Source organism: Theobroma umbraticum, unplaced genomic scaffold (genome assembly GCF_002168275.2).
Source record: "Theobroma umbraticum cultivar Fairchild unplaced genomic scaffold, ASM216827v3 scaffold_56.0, whole genome shotgun sequence".
NCBI lineage: Eukaryota > Viridiplantae > Streptophyta > Magnoliopsida > Malvales > Malvaceae > Theobroma > Theobroma umbraticum.
The window spans coordinates 12,096,202-12,115,382 of record NW_018397256.1 but is presented as its reverse complement, the minus strand read 5'-3'; the positions used below and the strand labels follow the sequence as shown (position 1 = coordinate 12,115,382).

The 19,181-nt window shown below is 37.2% G+C and overlaps 3 protein-coding genes and 1 pseudogene across 3 annotated transcripts; all 4 read right to left on the bottom strand.

Annotated features, from left to right (window-relative positions):
* Window positions 1-2,581: 2,581 nt before the first annotated feature.
* Window positions 2,582-4,885, bottom strand: LOC110410760 (L-gulonolactone oxidase 3-like; annotated as a pseudogene).
* Window positions 4,886-5,904: 1,019 nt separating this feature from the next.
* GULLO3 (D-arabinono-1,4-lactone oxidase family protein) lies at window positions 5,905-8,471 on the bottom strand. Its single transcript, XM_021421403.1, has 3 exons — window positions 7,569-8,471; window positions 6,946-7,201; window positions 5,905-6,845 (listed from the first exon to the last, which is right to left on the bottom strand). Exons 1-3 carry the CDS (start codon window positions 8,244-8,246, stop codon window positions 6,025-6,027), a joined length of 1,755 nt encoding a protein of 584 aa, XP_021277078.1. The 5' UTR covers window positions 8,247-8,471; the 3' UTR covers window positions 5,905-6,024.
* Window positions 8,472-9,815: 1,344 nt separating this feature from the next.
* On the bottom strand, window positions 9,816-12,096 carry LOC110410540 (ARM repeat superfamily protein). The gene has a single exon (XM_021420280.1). The coding sequence runs from the start codon at window positions 11,454-11,456 to the stop codon at window positions 10,383-10,385; it is 1,074 nt and encodes a 357-aa protein (XP_021275955.1). The 5' UTR covers window positions 11,457-12,096; the 3' UTR covers window positions 9,816-10,382.
* A 126-nt stretch (window positions 12,097-12,222) lies between these two features.
* On the bottom strand, window positions 12,223-17,872 carry LOC110410539 (uncharacterized). Its single transcript, XM_021420279.1, has 12 exons — window positions 17,638-17,872; window positions 17,390-17,517; window positions 17,195-17,257; window positions 16,872-16,993; window positions 16,349-16,464; window positions 15,435-16,242; window positions 14,279-15,010; window positions 13,664-13,885; window positions 13,485-13,580; window positions 13,199-13,393; window positions 12,921-13,034; window positions 12,223-12,646 (listed from the first exon to the last, which is right to left on the bottom strand). Exons 1-12 carry the CDS (start codon window positions 17,733-17,735, stop codon window positions 12,386-12,388), a joined length of 2,955 nt encoding a protein of 984 aa, XP_021275954.1. The 5' UTR covers window positions 17,736-17,872; the 3' UTR covers window positions 12,223-12,385.
* Window positions 17,873-19,181: the final 1,309 nt, after the last annotated feature.

Sequence of the window (19,181 nt, the reverse complement as noted above, 5' to 3'; positions counted from 1 at the left end):
CTGTTGATAACTAAACTGGAGAAGTCAACTTTCATGGACATTCAGAGGGGTATATGCTAGAGTGTATGTCTAATATGATTCTTGTTATGATAACCAATGGACAAAAGCTTTAAGATTTAAGTAGAGGCAAAATCCTGAAGGTTATCAAAGTGAAAAGGGCATAGTTCCAAAATTGTGGAGTATCCTTTCTAGCGTGAGAAGTGGCCAATTAAAAAACCTAAACTGGCACCCTATCATTCTTTATCATCGCTTCAAACAGTGATTGAGACAAGTCTCAGAATAATCTGTATCTATACGTTATACAATCTACAAAAATGAGCTACAGGTCTTATCTTGGGGACACACCTGGCCTGAGGATGGGGTTAGAAATGTAAGGGGTGGATAGGACATTTCACTGGTGGATTTATATTGTACGATTATGATGCCTTAACCATACCAGTGTGCAGAAACTAAAAACCAGAACTTAATCCTCAGTCTGTTGGCTTAAACTAAGCCTGCTTCATCCCTTAGTTACCATTTGAAAGTATTGTGAATTAATTACTGTAACAGCATTGAATGAGGAAGATACCTTTCCTTGCCAATTGCTCTAATATGTTCTAAGTTAACCAAGTTTAGCCAGCAATTAACTTGCTAAAATAACGGTTGGGGTGAAGATTAACCAAAAAGGAGGGCACTAGTACATCTACTAGTCTAAATGAGCTAAAAATATCAGATAAAGGTGAACAGTATTTGAGACAACTGATATATATCAATATATATTCATTTTCATGGTTCATGGACATCAAATCAGCTTGTTTGCCGCTATGAAGAATGACACGTACTTGTGGGGCTTTCCCATCCCTTTTGATCTTATCATCAGATCAACTTTATCATGCTTTCCATTGTTACTATATGTATTTGATTGCCCCTTAAATATAGAATTTGATTAAGTGGAGTAGTATGTACAATTACATGGTTGGCCAAGATATTATTGTTATCCGGGCTTGACTGGCTCTATTATCTCTCTCTCTCTCTCTCTCTCTCTCTCTCTATATATATATATATATATATATTTATTTATTTATTTATTTATTCTGCTGTGAACACCAAAGCAAGAAACAACACCCAAAAAGTCGAAATGACTAATAATTCAGCTCACTCGTGGGCTCATCTGGCTCATCCCTTCAACACTGCATGAATCTTTTGAGCTTTGCTTGAAGCCAAATGGGCAGGTCTATGTAACCTATACCCAGAACTACAAAGCAGAAGTAACACTTTGAGCAGCCACGTCATGAACCCTACCTACGCCATTACTTCTCCTTTTCTAGACCAGATTTCATCAGCCATTCAGGTCGCAAGCCAAAATGTTGAAAAAACTCAACTGTAGCTGTACATACGCCTAATCCATAGCTTGAGGTTTCTTGAGGATCATCACGCGTTCGCCTCTTCCATGCAACATTCCCACTGAATTGCCACTAGTCTATCCTTCTGCCCTTCTAGCTGTAAATGCATACAATATCAATATATATATATATATATATATGTATATATACATATATGATTACGTCACTAGTCAGCAGCATGAACGCTGGCCTAGCTAGCTAGGTTTAAAGGGCATATCGCTGGTGAGTCAGGTCGCCAAAAAGTAAGCTGAAGGAAGTTGTTGAAGAATGCAGCGACGGCAGAGCTAGCTCTTGTTGCTGTAAGGAATGACCCTTTGATTGGAGTACATATAACTGTTGGCCGTCTCTGCATGAGCACCCCATATCTAGTCAGCTGGCTCTTGATTCTGCTGCAGATTTCCTCATAAACTGACAACCAAAACAATGAACGACTGATGATTTCATTTTGAAAGTGTAAAAGAACAAAAGATGTAAACAGAAATTGCATGGAAATAGCAATGCAAATGTATAGTTTTTTTCTTTTAAGCCTTAATTAGGGGGATTTAGAGTAGTAATTTTCTCCTTTGGTTAATTTATTTCTTTAATCACAAGCCTAGGAGTAGACCTATTTAAGATTTCCTTGATTATATAATTAATTAAGTTCTCACATTAATTTGTGCAGATTAATTACTTGATTATATAGTGATCAATGAGTTAATCCAATATATCTTGCAACCCATGTTTCCAATTTATCCTAGTTTTGGCTTAATTAACTTAACCATTAGTACTAAATTATTTTTATTACATATACATATATTTCAATTCGAATCTATATAAAATGTTTGTTTATTTATTTAAATTGAATTTCGTTATGAATCAAATTTAAATGTGATTATTAAAAATATATTAAATAGAAATCATAATAATTCTCACAAGATGAACTTTATATATATATATATATATATATTATCATTTCACTATACTCAATTTAAGATTGTTAGATTATATTATGATCAATTCGTTGTTTGAGGTTGAAAAGTGAAAATATCAAGATTATTACATTAAGCTAAGAAACAATCATAGATTAGGTAAGATTTGGAACAAATTACTTGGATACTATATATTGTGGCATGTTTCTGATAATTATGTGCTATAATAATAAACATCTTTGCCCAACCTAAATCTTAAGAAAATTAGTGCAAAGAACCGATGACCTTCAATTAAATTAAGGTTCAAAACCCACACCGTTTTCACTTCGGAATTAGATAACACAACAGGTTTATTGCATTGTTATTACAGTACCATGGAGGATGGTGAATATCTACCTACCCTTGCTTCATTGTAAACAAAACCTGTCTTGCAAAAGTACCCTTTGTTTGGACTGCAATGTCTGTCTTCCGAGCATATGCACAGCCTTTTCTAAGGCACATCCATCACTTATAACAGCTTCTTTTCCGAATAATACCTGGTCTGGCCATTTGCTGGAGAACATGTTTCGTGGGTCCAATTGCTTCCTTGCTGCAAGGGACTTGTTATAGTTTGGATACTTACTTTGCACATTGAAGAACCAGGTTCCTATTCTTGGCCCAGTGTGGCCTAGCCCCATCCTTAAAGAATCCTGGTTTAACCTTGGAGTTGAAGCATCATCAGCAGGATGACAGCCGAAATCGACAACTACGGAGTCCTTGTGGATTGACTTAGATATGCCTTTGAAGCCTTGACGTAACGTATCAGAAACCCAAAGTACAGATCAACCCCACAAAAGTTTTCTGGCTTTAGGTCCCTTAAATCTTTTCCCGTCTCGGGTGAATACAAGACTCCGTTATTCATTGGGTCCCAAATACATTAACTATCAACTGTGGATGAATATAAACAATAACCAGATGTCTGCATCTTTCCTTGGCGAACGGCAACTGGAAATCCCATGAAATTCAGGCAATTGCAACCAGTTTCTTGTGCCTCCACAATAGCTAGTTGCTGCCAACGAACATTTTCCACTGGCGTTTATGGCACGCTCCAATGATTTTTCTGCAAAGTTTTCACATATTTAAATCTATGCATTAATATCTGACTTAACTGGCAGGAGATCAGTTTCATGTGATGGTTAATTACCTGTTGCTCTGACTGATAGAGAGAACAAGATAGAACTTGGTTGGATATCAATAGAGTCATTTAATCCATCCCCAGGTGTATCCATGGAAACTCTGCTGTCATATCTATACGCAGCTGCATGTCTTGATGGATACCAAATGATGTCTGCAAATTCATATTTCCTAGCATGTTGTATGAATTCATTTTCAATGAGAGCATCGCTTGTGCCATTAGTTATATGTTATGCTCTAGACACAATTTCACCTATTATTATTATTTATTCAGGCAATTATAAATCTACTTTATTAGACAAATAGGAAAATATAAATCTAAGCTCACTCAAAAGTTTGTTTGTTTTTGTTCTAAGTTTCCTTTAGTTCCAACTTCCAAGTTCTCAACAAATTTAAGGCTAACTTGAAGTTTTCCTAGAAAAGATTCCAACTAAAGTTAAGATCGCACTTGCATCTACCTGCTATGCTATAAGCCAGGAATATCCTAAGCAATAATATAGTAGCAAGTCAAACAAATAAAGAATACTAGGAGAATAGACATCTACTAACCTTCGAGATCACCCCTAAAAGTCCTAATGAAACTTTTGGTGTATTAAGAGGTTGATCTGGAGGTCCAATTTGGATTACTTTTCCATAATCTTCTGATTCACTAGCAGGAAAAATAAGGCTAATTCCTATGGCATGATCATGAACAGCTCCTGCGTTTCCCCACCATGACCTCCCATGCGCCCCGGTGCTTATCAGCCCAGCAACGTTCATCCCCTCCTACATAAGGCGCAGCCACTAGACCTAGCCCAGCTTCTTCGACCTTGTCTATCAGTTCTCGTATAGCGCTACTCCAGCATCTACCGTCACAGACAAATTGGACCAGTCAATTCGATGTTTGAATCGTATTTTGCTGTACTTATCAGCAAAAAATATCCGGACTGTGCTGCACTTAGGGTCACGCGCTCCCAAGAAGGCGCAGCAGCTAGACGTAGCCCAGATTCTTCAACTTCATCGATCCGTTCTTCTAGCACTACTCCAGCATCTACTGCAACAGCTAGCCAAATTGGCTGAGTCAATATTGATGCTCGAATCATATTTTGCTGGACGGATCGACAGTGAATTTCCGGAATGAGTTGAAGGGCAGGCTAGTTTCGGAATGGAATGAGAAAATTTGCTGACTACGTACGTTCACCTTGAGCAAAGCTAAGCAAAGCTCTTCTCCTGTTATTGGATATATATAACGTTTGCAACGTAGCAGTACACTTTCGATCTCCCCATGTACCACCGTAGGCGTTGTAGAGGGTGCAGACTGTTCCGTTGCAGCGGCGGAAAGGCCTGGATCGTTTGCAGGGTTGAGGCCCACACAAGCAGTTGCCCAACACCAAATCTAACACATGGAACCTGTTTTCTGGTTCTTAGTTTCAGGTGGGCCATGTGTTCTGTTTTTGTATTTGCAGCAAAAACTGTTTCTCCTAGCTTTTGCAGTTTTGCAGCTAGATAAGCTTAGCACTTAGCTTTGAACGTTGAGCTTTCTTGCATATTGGGTTGCTGAATAACTTGTTTTTGGCTGAGTAACAGAGACGTGGTATTTGAGAGGGTTGTCCACACCTTTTAGGTTAAGGAAGACGAGTGTGAGCATCTTCTGAGGCGTTATAACGTGGTATAGAGAGCCATTTCTCGTGGTACACCCAGATTTTATTAATCCACCTCTTAAATGATTCGAATTTTTAATATAATTAAATTATTTTATTTTTATAATTAATTTATATGTATAAATTGAAGATATAACATATTTCCTGGAAATTAAAGATAATGATGGTGATAACAGCAACCAGCAAATAGCTTCAAGAGAAAGAATAGGCCAGCCTGGCTGACAGAACATAAGGCTTCTTTTGCATTTTGATTCCATAAATATATATATATATATATAGCTAATCACAAGACATTATGAGTCTAATTTACTTTTATCGACAAATAAATATAAAATATAAATATATATATATATATGTATGTATGTATTCATTTATTATAAAAAAATTTATGATCAATGATAATATATTATCAAGCGGTCATAAGTGAAAAATTATATAATTTTTAAGATATGAATATTTTATTTATAAAATATGAAAAAAATCATGAAAGATATCATTTTAAGAGTAATTTAAAAAAGTTTTTGTTTATTCTTTTAAACCAGCTCATCTAAGTAATTGGATGACACAAAATTAGGGTGATTATTTTGATGGAGAAGTCCTTTTTATTAAATAAACAATTTGAAGTATTTTTTAAATACAGAATTGGTTCCAATAGGCCCAAACTGTAAAGGATGGTGAAAGCAGGAATGCTGCAATAATTCCAGGACGTGGAGGCCGCCACGACTCCTGTTTTCCATTCACAAGCACAGATCATTTACGCTTGCATCAAAATAATTAGAACATATATATATTATTGTAAAGCAAAAGTGATGCACTTCATTGCAATCAAATAAGAATTGTTTGCTTTGCAATTCAAATTAATTAATGAACTAATTAAGAAATGTTTCTTAATTTAAGAAAACAAAAGAATCTGCTGGAAAACTAAATCAGCGTGGAGGATGGTGGATATCTGCATACCCTAGCTTCAGTGTAAACAAGACCTGGCTTGCAAAAGTACCCTTTGCTTGGACTGCAGTGCCTGTCTTCCGAGCATATGCACAGCCCTTCCAAGGCACATCCATCACTTTTAACAGCTCCTTTTCCGAATAATATCTGGTCCGACCATTCGCTGGAGAACATGTTTTGTGGGTCTAATTGCTTCTTTGCTGCAAGGAACTTATTGTAGTTTGGGTACTTACTTTGTACATTCAAGAATGCCAGGTTCCTATTCTTGGCCCAGTGTGGCCTTGCTCCATATTTGAGGAAGGCCATCTGCTCAACTTCTTCAGTTACATCTTGGTTTAACCTCGGAGTGGAAGCATCATCTGCGCGATAATAGTTGAAATCAACAACTATGGAGTCCTCGGATTGACCTAGATACGCCTTTGAAGCCTTGATGTAACGAATCAGAAACCCGTTATAGAGATCAACCCCACAAAAGTTTTCTGGCTTTAGGTCCCTTAATCTTTTAACATCTCGGATGAAGTCTCCGAACTTTGAAACACTAAATATTGCAGTTGACTCGTAAAAGAAAAGCCCTTTATATCTTGGATCCCAAGCACATGAACTATCGATTCTCGTGATAGGTGAATACAAACAAGAACCAGATGTTTGCATTTTTCCTTGGCGCCCCACAACTGGGTAGCCTGTGAAAATCAAGCCATTGTTCTTCAATCCATTGGCAATCAGTTTCTTGTACCCCAAAGTAATGGCTGCCAGCGTGCATTTCCCATTGACGTTTTTGGCACTCTCGGATGCCTTTTCTGCAATATTTCCACATAATTGAAACCAAGGCATTAATATCTATTTTTCACTACCAAGCGAAAGGTGCGTGTGAAATACCAGTGACAAGTGGAGCTTTACCTGCTGCTCTGACTGATTCAGAGGCCAAAATTTCATTGGCTTGAAAACCAAGGAAGTCGTTAATTCCATCGCCAGAGGCGTCCATGGAAACTCTGCTGTCATATCTATACACAGCTCTATGTTCTGATGGGTACCAAGTGATGTCTCCAAATTCATATTTCTTTCCATGTTCGATGAATTCACTTTCAATTAAAGAATCGCCTGTGTAGTTATATGTAATGCTTCTCTTGAATCCTGGCTCTAGAGAGAACTTCACCTATCGTTCATTGAGACAACGGATATGAAAAGCAGCTATGCGAAAGAAAATTAAGGGCATAATATAATACAGACAAATGCAATTAAGGCAGTCCCTATTATCAGTTTCTTTGTGCTTTTCCTTGAAAGCAGTTAGCTCTATCTCCTCTATTGAGTTTCCAGAGAAAATCTTCAAATATTTTTACATTCTATTGGATTTTTTTGATTTCTTCCGCGTGTATTGATTGATTTGGTTAGACAAGATTCCAGCCATCTGCCAAACTCTAACGTACACGTTTTCTGAAGATTGTTGGCACCAGCTTTAATATAAACCAAGATCCTAATCAATGTTTAGCACGGTAAGTCAAAGAAAGAACAGAAATACTGACCTTAGAGATGACCCCCACAATTCCTAATGATACTTTTGCTGCATTAAGAAGTTGATCTTGAGCTCCAATTTGGATTACTTTTGCATACCCTTCTGATTCACTAGCAGGAACGATAAGGCTGAGGCCAATGACATGATCGTGAACAGCTCCTCCTTTACCCCACCATGAGCTCCCATGCGCCCCGGTGCTTATCAGCCCGGCAACGCTCACGCCCTCCCAATACGGCGCAGCCACTAGACTTAGCCCGGCTTCTTCAACCTTATCAATCAGCTCTCGTAGCGCTACTCCTGCATCGGCTGTCACAATGAAGTTGGCCGAGTCAATTTCGATGTTCGAATCATATTTTGCTGTACTTATCAACAACGAATCATCGGGCCGCGAGGAAGGGCAGGCTAGTTTTGGGATGGTGTGTGAAAATTTGCTGACTACTTTCGCCTTGAGCTTGTTCTTATTGGCATAGGCCACGACCAAGCGAAGCTCTTCTTCTGTTTTTGGGTATGCAACAGTTTTGAAGATGCAGTCCTTCCGATCTCCCCATGCACCATAGGAATTGTAGAGGGTGCAGACTGTTCCGTTGCATTGAACTGGATCCCGTGGTGGAATGGCCCGGATGTTTTGCAAGGTTGAACCCCATAGAAGCAGGTGTAGAACACCTAGGAGCCACCGAAAGGAATACATCTAGCTAGTCCCTGGATAATTCTAGCAGTATTTGCAGATTTGAGCTGTGTCAGGGAGAGTATCAATTCGCTAAAGAGAATATAGTAGTATGGGAATGTGGACAGAACAGAAGGCAATGCTTAGAACAAAAAATGAGATTAAAAAGAAAAACGGTACTTGCATTGAAAACCAAGATAGAATTTGGGATGGTAAAGAGAATAAAATAATATACAGAGATGGATGCTTAATTTGTTATGGACTTTTTTATGAAATCATCTTCTTTTCATGATGGTGAGGATATAAAGAACCCAAACCTTTTTGAACACTTTGATTCCACTTTTAAGTAGGGTCAATGTTAATGTTAAAGGGATCATTAATCTCTCTTAAATTTGTTAACTTGACTTTAAAGTTCACAAGTAGCTCAAGATCTTTATAATTGTTCCATTTAAAATTGAAATATATTTATTTATTTTTTGAAATACTTGACGTGATCTTAATATTTAATTTTAAAATTTTTTCATAATTCTATTAAATTTAAATTTTTTATACAGTAAAATTGATTTATATCAGATTATGGTGCAACTAAGACATTGTTAATTAAAGTTTGGATGATTTGATTAGTTTATAACTAAAATTTTATGTTTCTTTTAATTTGTTCTTTTTACTCTAAAACTATAGTTTTATCTTATAAAATACTACGAAGATGATGAGTTAATTAGCAAAATTTTAATAGTTGATAAGAGTATAATCATGTCAGTTTGCAGCAGCATTAACATCAGGTACATGGTCCTCTTATCATAAAACAATATTGAGTAAGTCAATCATTCTTTGGTGTATTAATTAATAGTAATTATTTCCGCAATACATGGACGGTTAATTAGGCGCATTGGTGTACTAATTGTATTTAATGGAACCTTTAATTGTTTTCGGTAGAAACTACAGAGATAATTATCTTGAGATTAGAAGAAAGAAATATGATTTTTTTTTGTTGGGTTCTTAGGACTATTAACCTAAATTAAGTGCTTATTTAATTTAGGTTTTTTTTTCAACTTATCTACTTCTTAAAAATAAAAATCAAGTCAAACAAAAATTTTAAAAAATTTTAAAAAAAATAAATAATTTTTTAAAAGAATAAAAAAAAATTAGAAAAAGCTCGTCTTTGGAGCTTTCTCTCTTCCTTTTCAAGAACACACCCCTTTTTTTAATAAAATTTTTCTTTTAGTTTAAAAAATGTTCTCATCTTTTAAAAATAATTTTAATATTATTTATTTTTATTTTTATATGATTTATTATTAATTATAAATTTTATTTTATAAAACATTCTTTTTATACTTTTTATAAATAAAAAATAAAGTTAACTTTTTTCTATTATGAATAAAAAAATTTATAATTAATAAAAAATTATTTATTAAATACTTTTTAAGATAATTTTAATTAAAATTAAAATTTATATAAATTATTTTATCAAATAACTTATTTGTAAAAAAAATTATAAAAGTAAATTTACTAAATAAATTTAATATAATTTTATTTTTTAAAAAATTTTTATAATAACTTTTAAACTCAAGAAATAATTAAACCAAACAGGCTCTAGGTGAAAATTTTTTAAAATTACTACATAGAATGTTTATTTTCTACTTTGGGTAACGCTGCCTTGCTGTTGATGGGAAGATCATGCAGGCAGGCTGAGGCTAGCAGGATTCAGGATCTCACCCTCAATGCACAAAATAATACCCCCTCTGGCCTTTTTGCTTGGACATGTCTCCCACTCCTGCTTTCTACGTTAATAATTGAATTATCTTCTTCACCAAAAAGGAGGAAAAAAAAGTAAGGTGTGGACAGTTTAGCTTTCCAGTCGTATAGGTATTAAACTCTGGAATCTCTACCCGTGGATACAAAGCAAAAAAAGTGCTTGAACAAATTTCACATCTGACGGTGGAGGACATGGGGTGGAATAAACGGAACCGGAAAATTTTCAATAATATTCTAAACTGGACCACCCAACTTTTTCTACTGTTTAATTACGTCCAGCTATAGACGTGGGAATAACGCACTATTCGCACACTAGATTTTTTTTCCTACTTCAATTATTAGTGAACTCTAAAGTACAACAGTAAATTCCCGAGAGTTGAAAACAGCCCCGAAATCATGGACGAATCAGAACCCTTCATTCCCATCTTGGGTTAAATCTAGCCGTCCGTACTCCTGAAGCATCTTCAAGAGCTGGGCCCCTTTTCTCCTGCCCCTAGCTGTACACTCCCCTTGCAAAGCCAACACCACCGCCCGCGCAACCTCCTCCGGCGGCGCGGGTACCGTCTCCTCCTCCTGTTCTTCCCCACTGCCACCTCCAACGCAACCGCCTCCGTAAATCACGGAAATCACGCTTATGGCATATTCCCGCCCTCTTCCCTCCAACCGTCCCATGACGGATACCATCACGGGCATTGCAAGCGCGTGGGCCCTCACCTCCGCTGCTCCTTCCGCCACAGTGCACATGAGCTCGAGCGCCGCCAACGCCCTCTCCGCCGCCGCTCCTTCCAGCTCCGCCACTACCTCCACCACAGCACCTACAGCCCCAGCCTCCACAGCCACGTGGCGGTTGCCTTCCGCCAAACATAACGCTAGTAGAATTTTAGTTGCTGGCTTTACCCCTGCTTCGTTGTTTAAATTCGACACGATCCCGCGCATCAATGCAGGCGGGCAAATCGGGTCGGATGGGGGGTTGGGAACCAGAGAGCGGTCTAGAAGTTGGAGGGCAGCGAGTTGTTCGGATTGTGAACCGGTGCTGAGTTGAAGCTCCGCGATGTGGAAGAGTTCTTGGAGGTTGGCGGAGGAAAGCGGCGGAGGAGGCGGGAGAGACGGCGGCGGTGGTTGAAAATGAGGAGTAGATTGACATGGGTTTTGGTGGAGAGGGGAAGTGGGGATGGGGAATTTCCATTGAGTGAAGCTATGGGAAGCGGAGGAAGAAGAGGAGGAAGAGGATGATTCTGGGCGTTGCTGGAATGAGTTTTTCGGTGGTGGCGGTGGTGGTGGAGGAGGCGCTGAAGGATGTGGTAGCGATGATGATGGCGGCGGAGAGGAAGGTGGCGGTTGGGAGGAAGAAAGAGGGAGGGAAGGAGAGTGGGGAGTGGTGGGGCTGAGGGTGGATTGAGTGCAATTACGGAAAAATCCGCATGAGAAGAGTGGACGTGGGTGGGTTTTTAGCTTTGGGTGGTGGTGATGAGTTTTCATGCTGATTTCAGGCTAACAGCGAAGGTTTTTTTAGTCGAGATATGGGAATGGGAGTGAAGGAGACTCAGAGAGAGCAATAGCAGAACGTACTAATGCAACTGCGAGAGTGAGGGGGGCCGCGGGTAACTGAGCAGTTTGCAGAGGTGGCAGGGTACTCAGGGAGCAGAAGAAACTGTGGACCTTCACGATATGTCGTCATTTTGTTGGGGCGTGGGGGGTGAATGCAGGTGGCGAACGGGGCAATCCCAATTCAAAGTTCAAACTTCGAAGTACTGTGATACATGTCACTTTCAACTTTGGTTAATTAGAATATTTGATGGACATTTTGTAGCCTTCATTCTTCATCCTTCAACTTTTTTGTTAAGCCTTTGATGGATACGTAAGGCTTGGACATGTGGTTAACAGTGAAACAGGAACAAACACTGTGAAAACCAGTGCCTAAGAGAAGTTTTGGATTTTGCTGAGGCAGGGAGAGGGAAGAAAACTGGGAAAGTAGTGTGAACTCTTGAGAAGGGATTTTGGACGTGATGCAAGACAACATTAACTCGCTTGCTAGGGTGGATGGGAATCATGTCGAGACATTGTAGGCTTGGCCCACGTCTTTGACGGCTTCACCCAGCCTTCAATGATAACCTCCACTCTAGCCGCATTAATGATGAACAAACTCGGGCCAAGTGGCCCACACCACCACTTCCCCCGCATGCTCGCTGTTTACGGGTCAAGAACAAGGCAAACAAAATAAGAGACGTTTTCTGTAGATATTGCATCGTGTAAAACATTGAAATTCAAATGAGGGGGCATGCTACAAAATTTAGAAGAATTACAAGTCAGGAGGGAACCTCCTAAATCTAAATTCAAATCATAAAGCATCTGTCATCTAATAAAAAAGGAAAATTGTTAGTACACAAATGTGATGAGCAGAGAATTACTCATCTCCACTTCTCTTGTAGTTCTTTCCTCTCAGACAAAATCCACGTTACAAAGATTGCTGCTACAAGTGCCGCGATTGTAATGAGAAGTAGGGCATAACTAAAATCTTCTGTGAGCGAATCGTAAGTCCTTGAGGGTGCAAGCTGGGTGAAAAAGAGGTCCACTCCATGTGCAAAGACAAGGGTTGTTGATTCCAGCTTGGCAGGCACAGTTACTATACCTTGAAGACCTTCCACTCTAAAGGCATGTGTTACATAGGACTGGAAACAATTCAAGAACAGCCATCAGCTATGCTACTTAAAATCAATTCCCTTATCCCAACCCCCATCAGTTTAGAGAGACAGAGTGAGAAGAATGGATTAAATTGATAAAATGCTGATGGTTGGCCTGGCCAGTTCCACCATATGTATATGTCCTCGTGCATACTAAAGGAGCATCTCAGTAGAACAGTATTTCTCAAGAAGATAATGATACCCAAAAAAAAATGAAAGAAAGAATAAGCTGGTATGGGGGACAGAACATAACGAATCTAACCTGAGGGATGATTGGCAATGAATCTGTTAGTGGTATAATTCCTTCTTCTTTCTCTGCTTGTGTGGGATTGACTGATCGCCGAGGATCCAGGAAACGCTTATCAAGTGCCAAAACCTGTAAAACATGGTTAAAATCATGCCACAGGCAGAAGTACCAGACAGCACTAATATTTGTAGAAATGAGCATAATGCTTAATTCTCAAAAAAGGAAACACTAACAGCGCATAATTAGCTGGAAAGATATTCATGATTTAGATCTTTCTGAAAATTTTAACGAACCTGATCTCCAATTGTACCAATGAGAAGCTGCTTTGAAGTTATACCCTTCGCTGTTGATGTCACAGCTATAGCTTTCAAAGAATGGGTGAAAAAGTAGGACTGTGATTTTGTTATGACCTCTGGTCGAGAATATGAAGAAATTGGTGAAGTAAGGTTGTGCTTTCCAAGAACAAGTTTCCAAACGTCTTTGTCGTCCTGTGGATAGTATGTAAATTGGAAAAGATAAATTGAACAGAATTGGAGGTACAGGCAGCTCAACATAAACAATTCAAGTTTGTCTGCTTACAGCCCGAGACTGGTCATAAATTTCAATGACTGACATCTCATATCTGTGCGCTCTAAGATTGAAGTAGTGGTAGACAACCCAGTTCTCACTAAAAACCTACAAGAAACAAAAAGCATTAACAACTGCATCCCTCTCATAGCCGCTTGTAACACTAATATGAGGAATAAATGAGAACTTACAGCATGTACAGGGCCCTGTGAACCATGATGGGTCACCCGGTGCAATATACGACCAGTTACAGTGTCAATAAGATATGCAACGAACCATGATTCTTCTGGTGTAACAGATCCAATTTCACCACTGGCTTTGGGTGCAACAGTAGCCACAAAAAGTAGATTTCTTGATAAATATTTATACATTACATCCTGGTCTGCTATAACCTTTGCTTGAGTATGAACCACCTGGAGATCTCAAATCACAAAGCATTCATTATGGTTTAAACATGCAGCATGAGCAGCAATGCACCAATAAACATTCAAAACATGCAGAAGAACATGCACAATAGGGAATTAACAACATTAATTTAGCGATCGTCTATAACACCCATTAACCACATGACACTAAGCACAACAAAATCATCTACAATTGGTTATTAAGAAGTCAAAACAAAATAAAAATGAAGAATGTCTCATGCAATGGTTCAAAGTCTTGGGCTGAGAAATGCATAACCAAAACCTAAACTCATGAGAGCAGTTACTTTGAGCAACAATGCCACACAGTAGAAATGAGTCTGGAAAACTCCTAAGATGACTTACACTGGTTGACAAATAAGCGAAGGGGAAAAGCCACTTTACCTCATTCAATTTTCTCGTGACAGTTGCAATGATCTTTTCTGATTCTGATGGGAACACAACTGACCACAATTCCCTACTGTCAAAGCAGAATTCATCTGCCACTTCGCAAGTGCACTTGCTCTTCAATGCATGCCCCTTGATGATGCCATTATCATCCTCAACTGAGTACCAGTATATGTTTGAGAACTCACGTTGGAAAATACCAATAGCCTCAGGAGTTTTTGGGTATAAATGTGCACGCTGATCAGCATCGATTAGCAGATGCAGTCGCTGTTCTGTTGAATCTGTATATGGCAGTGGAATAACTTGTGCAACAGAATGGACGAGACTTAAAGAACTAAGCTCCTTTCCTGTGTAAGTGTCAACAAAAGAAAGTACACCTGGTGCATCCAAACTTGGACCACACCTGCCAACTACAAGCACAGATGGATTTTCATCCATAGCATGATGATGGGGGACCTGCCACTGATACAAGTTTAGTCCTATCAGATGCTGACACACCTGTGGTTTGTGTAGAGACTGTAGCAAGTGAGACCAGACAATGCGTCCATCTCCAGTATGCAAGGCAAAGAGCTTCCCTGCTCTTGTTAGTACTATGAGCAGCTTCCGGAAGCCATTGTGGTCTCGAGTCATTTTGCTCTTCTCAGAACTTTTCAACCTCATACTTTGTATGGCTACCATATCTTCAGGGCTTGCTAGCATTAGCGTTCCCTTGAGCTTCAGCATATGTCCCTTAAAAAAAAACAGAGCATCTTGTCAAAATCACAATGTCAGAGAGGATTCAATCAAAGAAATGCATCTTCAAGTCCATTTTCAAATAATGAATGCAATTATGGATGCTTTGACAATAGGAAGTTCACGTTATTAAAACTAACAAAACACAACACCATTCAAAGAGTTGAAAACCATTTAACAAACTCTGTGGTGAATACACAAACAAGTATGCTCACACATTGTCTACCCGTAATCTTTCTAATTTCAGAACCACATGAAAGACTTCATATCATATCAAAATCCAACATGTATCAGAAACAAAATCAATAATCAATAACCTGTCGAAAGCAATGAAAAGGGTTGCATTACTTAAATTCAATTGCGCTTTTCAATGGGAACTCATAATATTCTTGAAATCATTTAAAAGATACATATTCCATACCTTAAGCCATTCAAAGAGGTTGTGCTCCACTTTTGCTACCGATACACCATCCTTCTCCACAGGGAGTTCTGAAGTTGTTACATCAACTATTGAGGCCAGACCATCTTCCCTGCTCCAGACAATCTCACCTTGTTGAAGTAACAATAATGAATGATCTTCCATCACAATCAACACTCGAAATCCATAAGACCTATCAGTTCGGATATAATTATTTATGAAAACCTTGTGGACAAGCCCTCGTTGCTGGTCCATTTTGATGCTTTCTTTAAGCAAATTACCATCCCAATCATCCGCAGTCTTCACTGTGAGACGAATCTCACTGCCTGCATGTTGAATCAATGCAAATGCCTGTTTTCCCTCAGAGATTGAGAGAGCATCACTAACAGCTGTTTTATGATTTGTTTTTTCCAACACTTCCAACTTTCCCTCACCTATCACTCTAATAAATACAGTAATTGCATTCACTTTAAGTGAAAATATTCCTGTGACTGATGAAGGTGTTATTACTGCTGGCCCCAAAGAATCCTCAACAAGATTTGAAATGGGTGTCCGTTGAAAACTAATTTTTCCATTGTGAAAACTTATTGTTAGCAAAATTGACCCTGTGGAATCAAGAGCCACAAGTGTCTCACTAGAAACTAGTGAAACTTCTCCCAGAAACCCACCAGAAAAGGCTGCACTTTCATGCTTCAACAACTCTCCATTCCTGGCATTGATTTGATACATCTCAAACTGGGATGAAGCAGCAAATCCTACAACGTATACTAAATCACTGCCCGGAGGCTGAATTACCTGCTGATCATCAAGGCTGCAAGTAGCACAGCAATGCAATACATAAATGATACCATTATTTTCAAAGGGGAGTGGGAGGATGGGAAAGCTGTTGAAATGTAAAACTTTCGAACTAGACTAACCTTTCTGCTTCAAAATCCTTCTTCCAGAGAACCTCACCATCGTTGCTAGAAACAGCATGCAGACGGCCATTGGTAAAAACAATGACAACATTATCCTTGTCAACTTTCAAATTTGTCTGCATAATATTAATAAAGTCATCCGATAGTCTTTTAGAATTATAGAATGAATTAAAAACCATGATTTCTATCTACCCCTTGAAATACAGCTTTAAAGATTGGTTAAAAGACAGGGCACAAAGTTCCAGGAAGACACAAGTTACAATAATAAGAAATGTTCAATGAAGTGCACTTCTGTAGATAAAATAGCCTCGCTGTATAGGATGTATTACAGACAACTTAAGATCTTTTAGATGAAAACTTAATGAGAATAATCTTTACTGTATAACAGGATAACTAATAGAGTATAGCAGGGTAAAACTTTCAGAAACCATGATCTACTGAAAACAGACTCTGTGTCCAAGAGATAGGAACAAAAACTATGTTAACTGGAAAGAATTTGGCATATGAAAACCCTGATACGAACCGGCACCAATAACAATGATTTTGAGTGCTTTGGACCCTGAAGAGAAGATTCCCAGACCATCTGCCCATCAGGAAGGTTCCATGCTCTTAAAATACTTCCTCCCGATGAAAGAGTAATGACATCTGCAGGAATGAAATGTTTATTCAAAACTTAATGAGCTATCCAAGCAAGAAGGCACACCTTCCCTTACTGACACCAGAAGGGAAAACCAACATTTAATCAAACAAAATATCTGATCAACACTCAGCAAAAACAAGCTGGAAACTAAAACAAGTAATACAATTACTAACAATAAAAAAAAAAACAACTCAAAAAATACTTACATTTTCCAATAGCAATATCAATTCCATCAATAACATCATTAGTCGCAAGCACATGTCTCCAAACTTCATAAAACAACCAAACATAAATCCATTAAGAATTTAGTAGTGATTGAAACAACAAGTTGAAGAAGAAAACTATAAATTAAATCAAATAAATTTCAATAGTCAGCACCAATTGAATAGAATCGGACTTACAAATCTCGCCGTGGCGGAGATCAAGTGAAGCTATAACGTTCTCTTCAGTGGACACTACGACTCGTTTTCGACCAGTTTTTTGAGTATGGAACACTGCTTGCTTCACTTTCCCGATGTATTGTTGATGCCTAAGATTAAACAATTAATCAGAATAAAGAAAATAAAGCTAAATTTGAATAAAGGAATTCAATAAAATCAAGATAGCTGGAAGAATCAATTGCGAATACGAAGGGAGAAGTCGAACTTACCAATCCATGAGGCCTACTTGATCTTCGTAAAGAGAAAGGATCGGATTTAGAGAAGAGAAGAAGAGAAGTGGAAGAAAAAGAAAAGACCTAATCGCCATGGCTATGGCGATTGAAGAAGAGCTGTATCTGTTTCTCTCTATTTGTCAGAGGGCAAAGAGAAACAGATCTGAGAAAAGTCGGGGGAGGAGTTTGCGAGGACTACCGACTAGAACACCGCTTTACTTACATAAAATAAAAGCCGGCCTCTTTAAGGTTTTTTTCTTTTTTCCCCCTTTATTTGTTGGTAAATAAAATATCGGAAAATAAAATAATCACTCTAATTTTTCTTAGGAGAACATTAATAAGTTTAAAATTTAAAAAAAAATTACGAAATATCTCATATATATATATATATGTCCTTGAATTAATGATTGGAGATTTTCAAATATAAACTTTATATCGAAAAATTTTACTTAAATCTTCATTCATTGGATATAACAAAAAATGTGAATTAATCACGCAAAGGCTTCCTTATCCATTTGAATGAAAAGATTATGAAAGCATGAAAATTATTAATGTCATCTTTATTTATTCTAATGATAATAAAAACATAAAGAATCCTTCTAGGGTGAATTTAAGAGATAAGAGTGTTTAGATAACATAATTATAATTTTAATTACAACGTCCCCTTTATGCAAGAAAGAAAATTATTACTTTTTTTTTGTTTTCTTTTTGAAATGTCTCAAAGTAAGTTTTTTATTTTTAAATGCTTAATATTTTTATTTTTATTTTTATATTATAAATATATTTTTCATGTTAAGATGTATTGAATATTTATATTGAAAAAAATATTTCAAATAATTTGTGTGTAAATTTTTGTGAAGATAAAAAAAGGTAAAACTCATAGGAAATTGGACTGAGCCTTATGGCCTATTGAATTTCTACCCTTATGAAATTATTTGATCAAATAATTAGGCCATGCAAACAATAGATCAATGATTAGATTTATTTATTTATTTGTCTTTTAGAACTGAAGCTTCACCCCCGTTGATCAAGCTTTTGTTGCCTTTCGTAATTCGTCAACAAGGCTAAGGCTGTCTTTTCCTTTTCCAACACTATTGTAGCTTCAAAAATATGTAAATGGGATGGAACTTCAAAGTTATATTAATAATAATCCTTAACTAATAAAAAAATTCTTCAATTATATCTAATTAAATTCATATTTTTTAATATATCTAAACCAATTCTTATATTTCACTTTACACAAACACAATAAACCCTTAATCTTAATGATTCTAATAACAATTAACATTTTTGTTCATGGCTACATAATTTATTTTACATTATTTGATGTGTAATTATATCGATTGTCATATGATCACGTCAATTCTTATATCATATTTCATATAAATAAAAAATATCAATTTATACTAGATTTAACAATGATTAATTTTCCACTAACAGTAAAATTTTGTATAAATACAAATCAAAAGATAAATAATTTATTTAAATATAATAAAAATAAAATTTTAATTGTACGAGTAAACATAAATTAATGACTTTTT

What these genes read in the sequence shown, in the direction of transcription:
- LOC110410540 (XM_021420280.1), bottom strand. Translation starts at nt 11,456, where the DNA reads ATGAAAACTCATCACCACCACCCAAAGCTAAAAACCCACCCACGTCCA.
- GULLO3 (XM_021421403.1), bottom strand. Translation starts at nt 8,246, where the DNA reads ATGTATTCCTTTCGGTGGCTCCTAGGTGTTCTACACCTGCTTCTATGG. An exon ending in TTGTGGGGGTCATCTCTAAG is followed by an intron (nt 7,202 to 7,568) that starts GTCAGTATTTCT and finishes AATGAACGATAG; the next exon opens with GTGAAGTTCTCTCTAGAGCC. An exon ending in TGAATCAGTCAGAGCAGCAG is followed by an intron (nt 6,846 to 6,945) that starts GTAAAGCTCCAC and finishes GAAATATTGCAG; the next exon opens with AAAAGGCATCCGAGAGTGCC.
- LOC110410539 (XM_021420279.1), bottom strand. Translation starts at nt 17,735, where the DNA reads ATGGCGATTAGGTCTTTTCTTTTTCTTCCACTTCTCTTCTTCTCTTCT. An exon ending in ACCTCTTTGAATGGCTTAAG is followed by an intron (nt 15,011 to 15,434) that starts GTATGGAATATG and finishes TTTTTTTTTAAG; the next exon opens with GGACATATGCTGAAGCTCAA. An exon ending in TTTATGACCAGTCTCGGGCT is followed by an intron (nt 13,394 to 13,484) that starts GTAAGCAGACAA and finishes TACTATCCACAG; the next exon opens with GACGACAAAGACGTTTGGAA.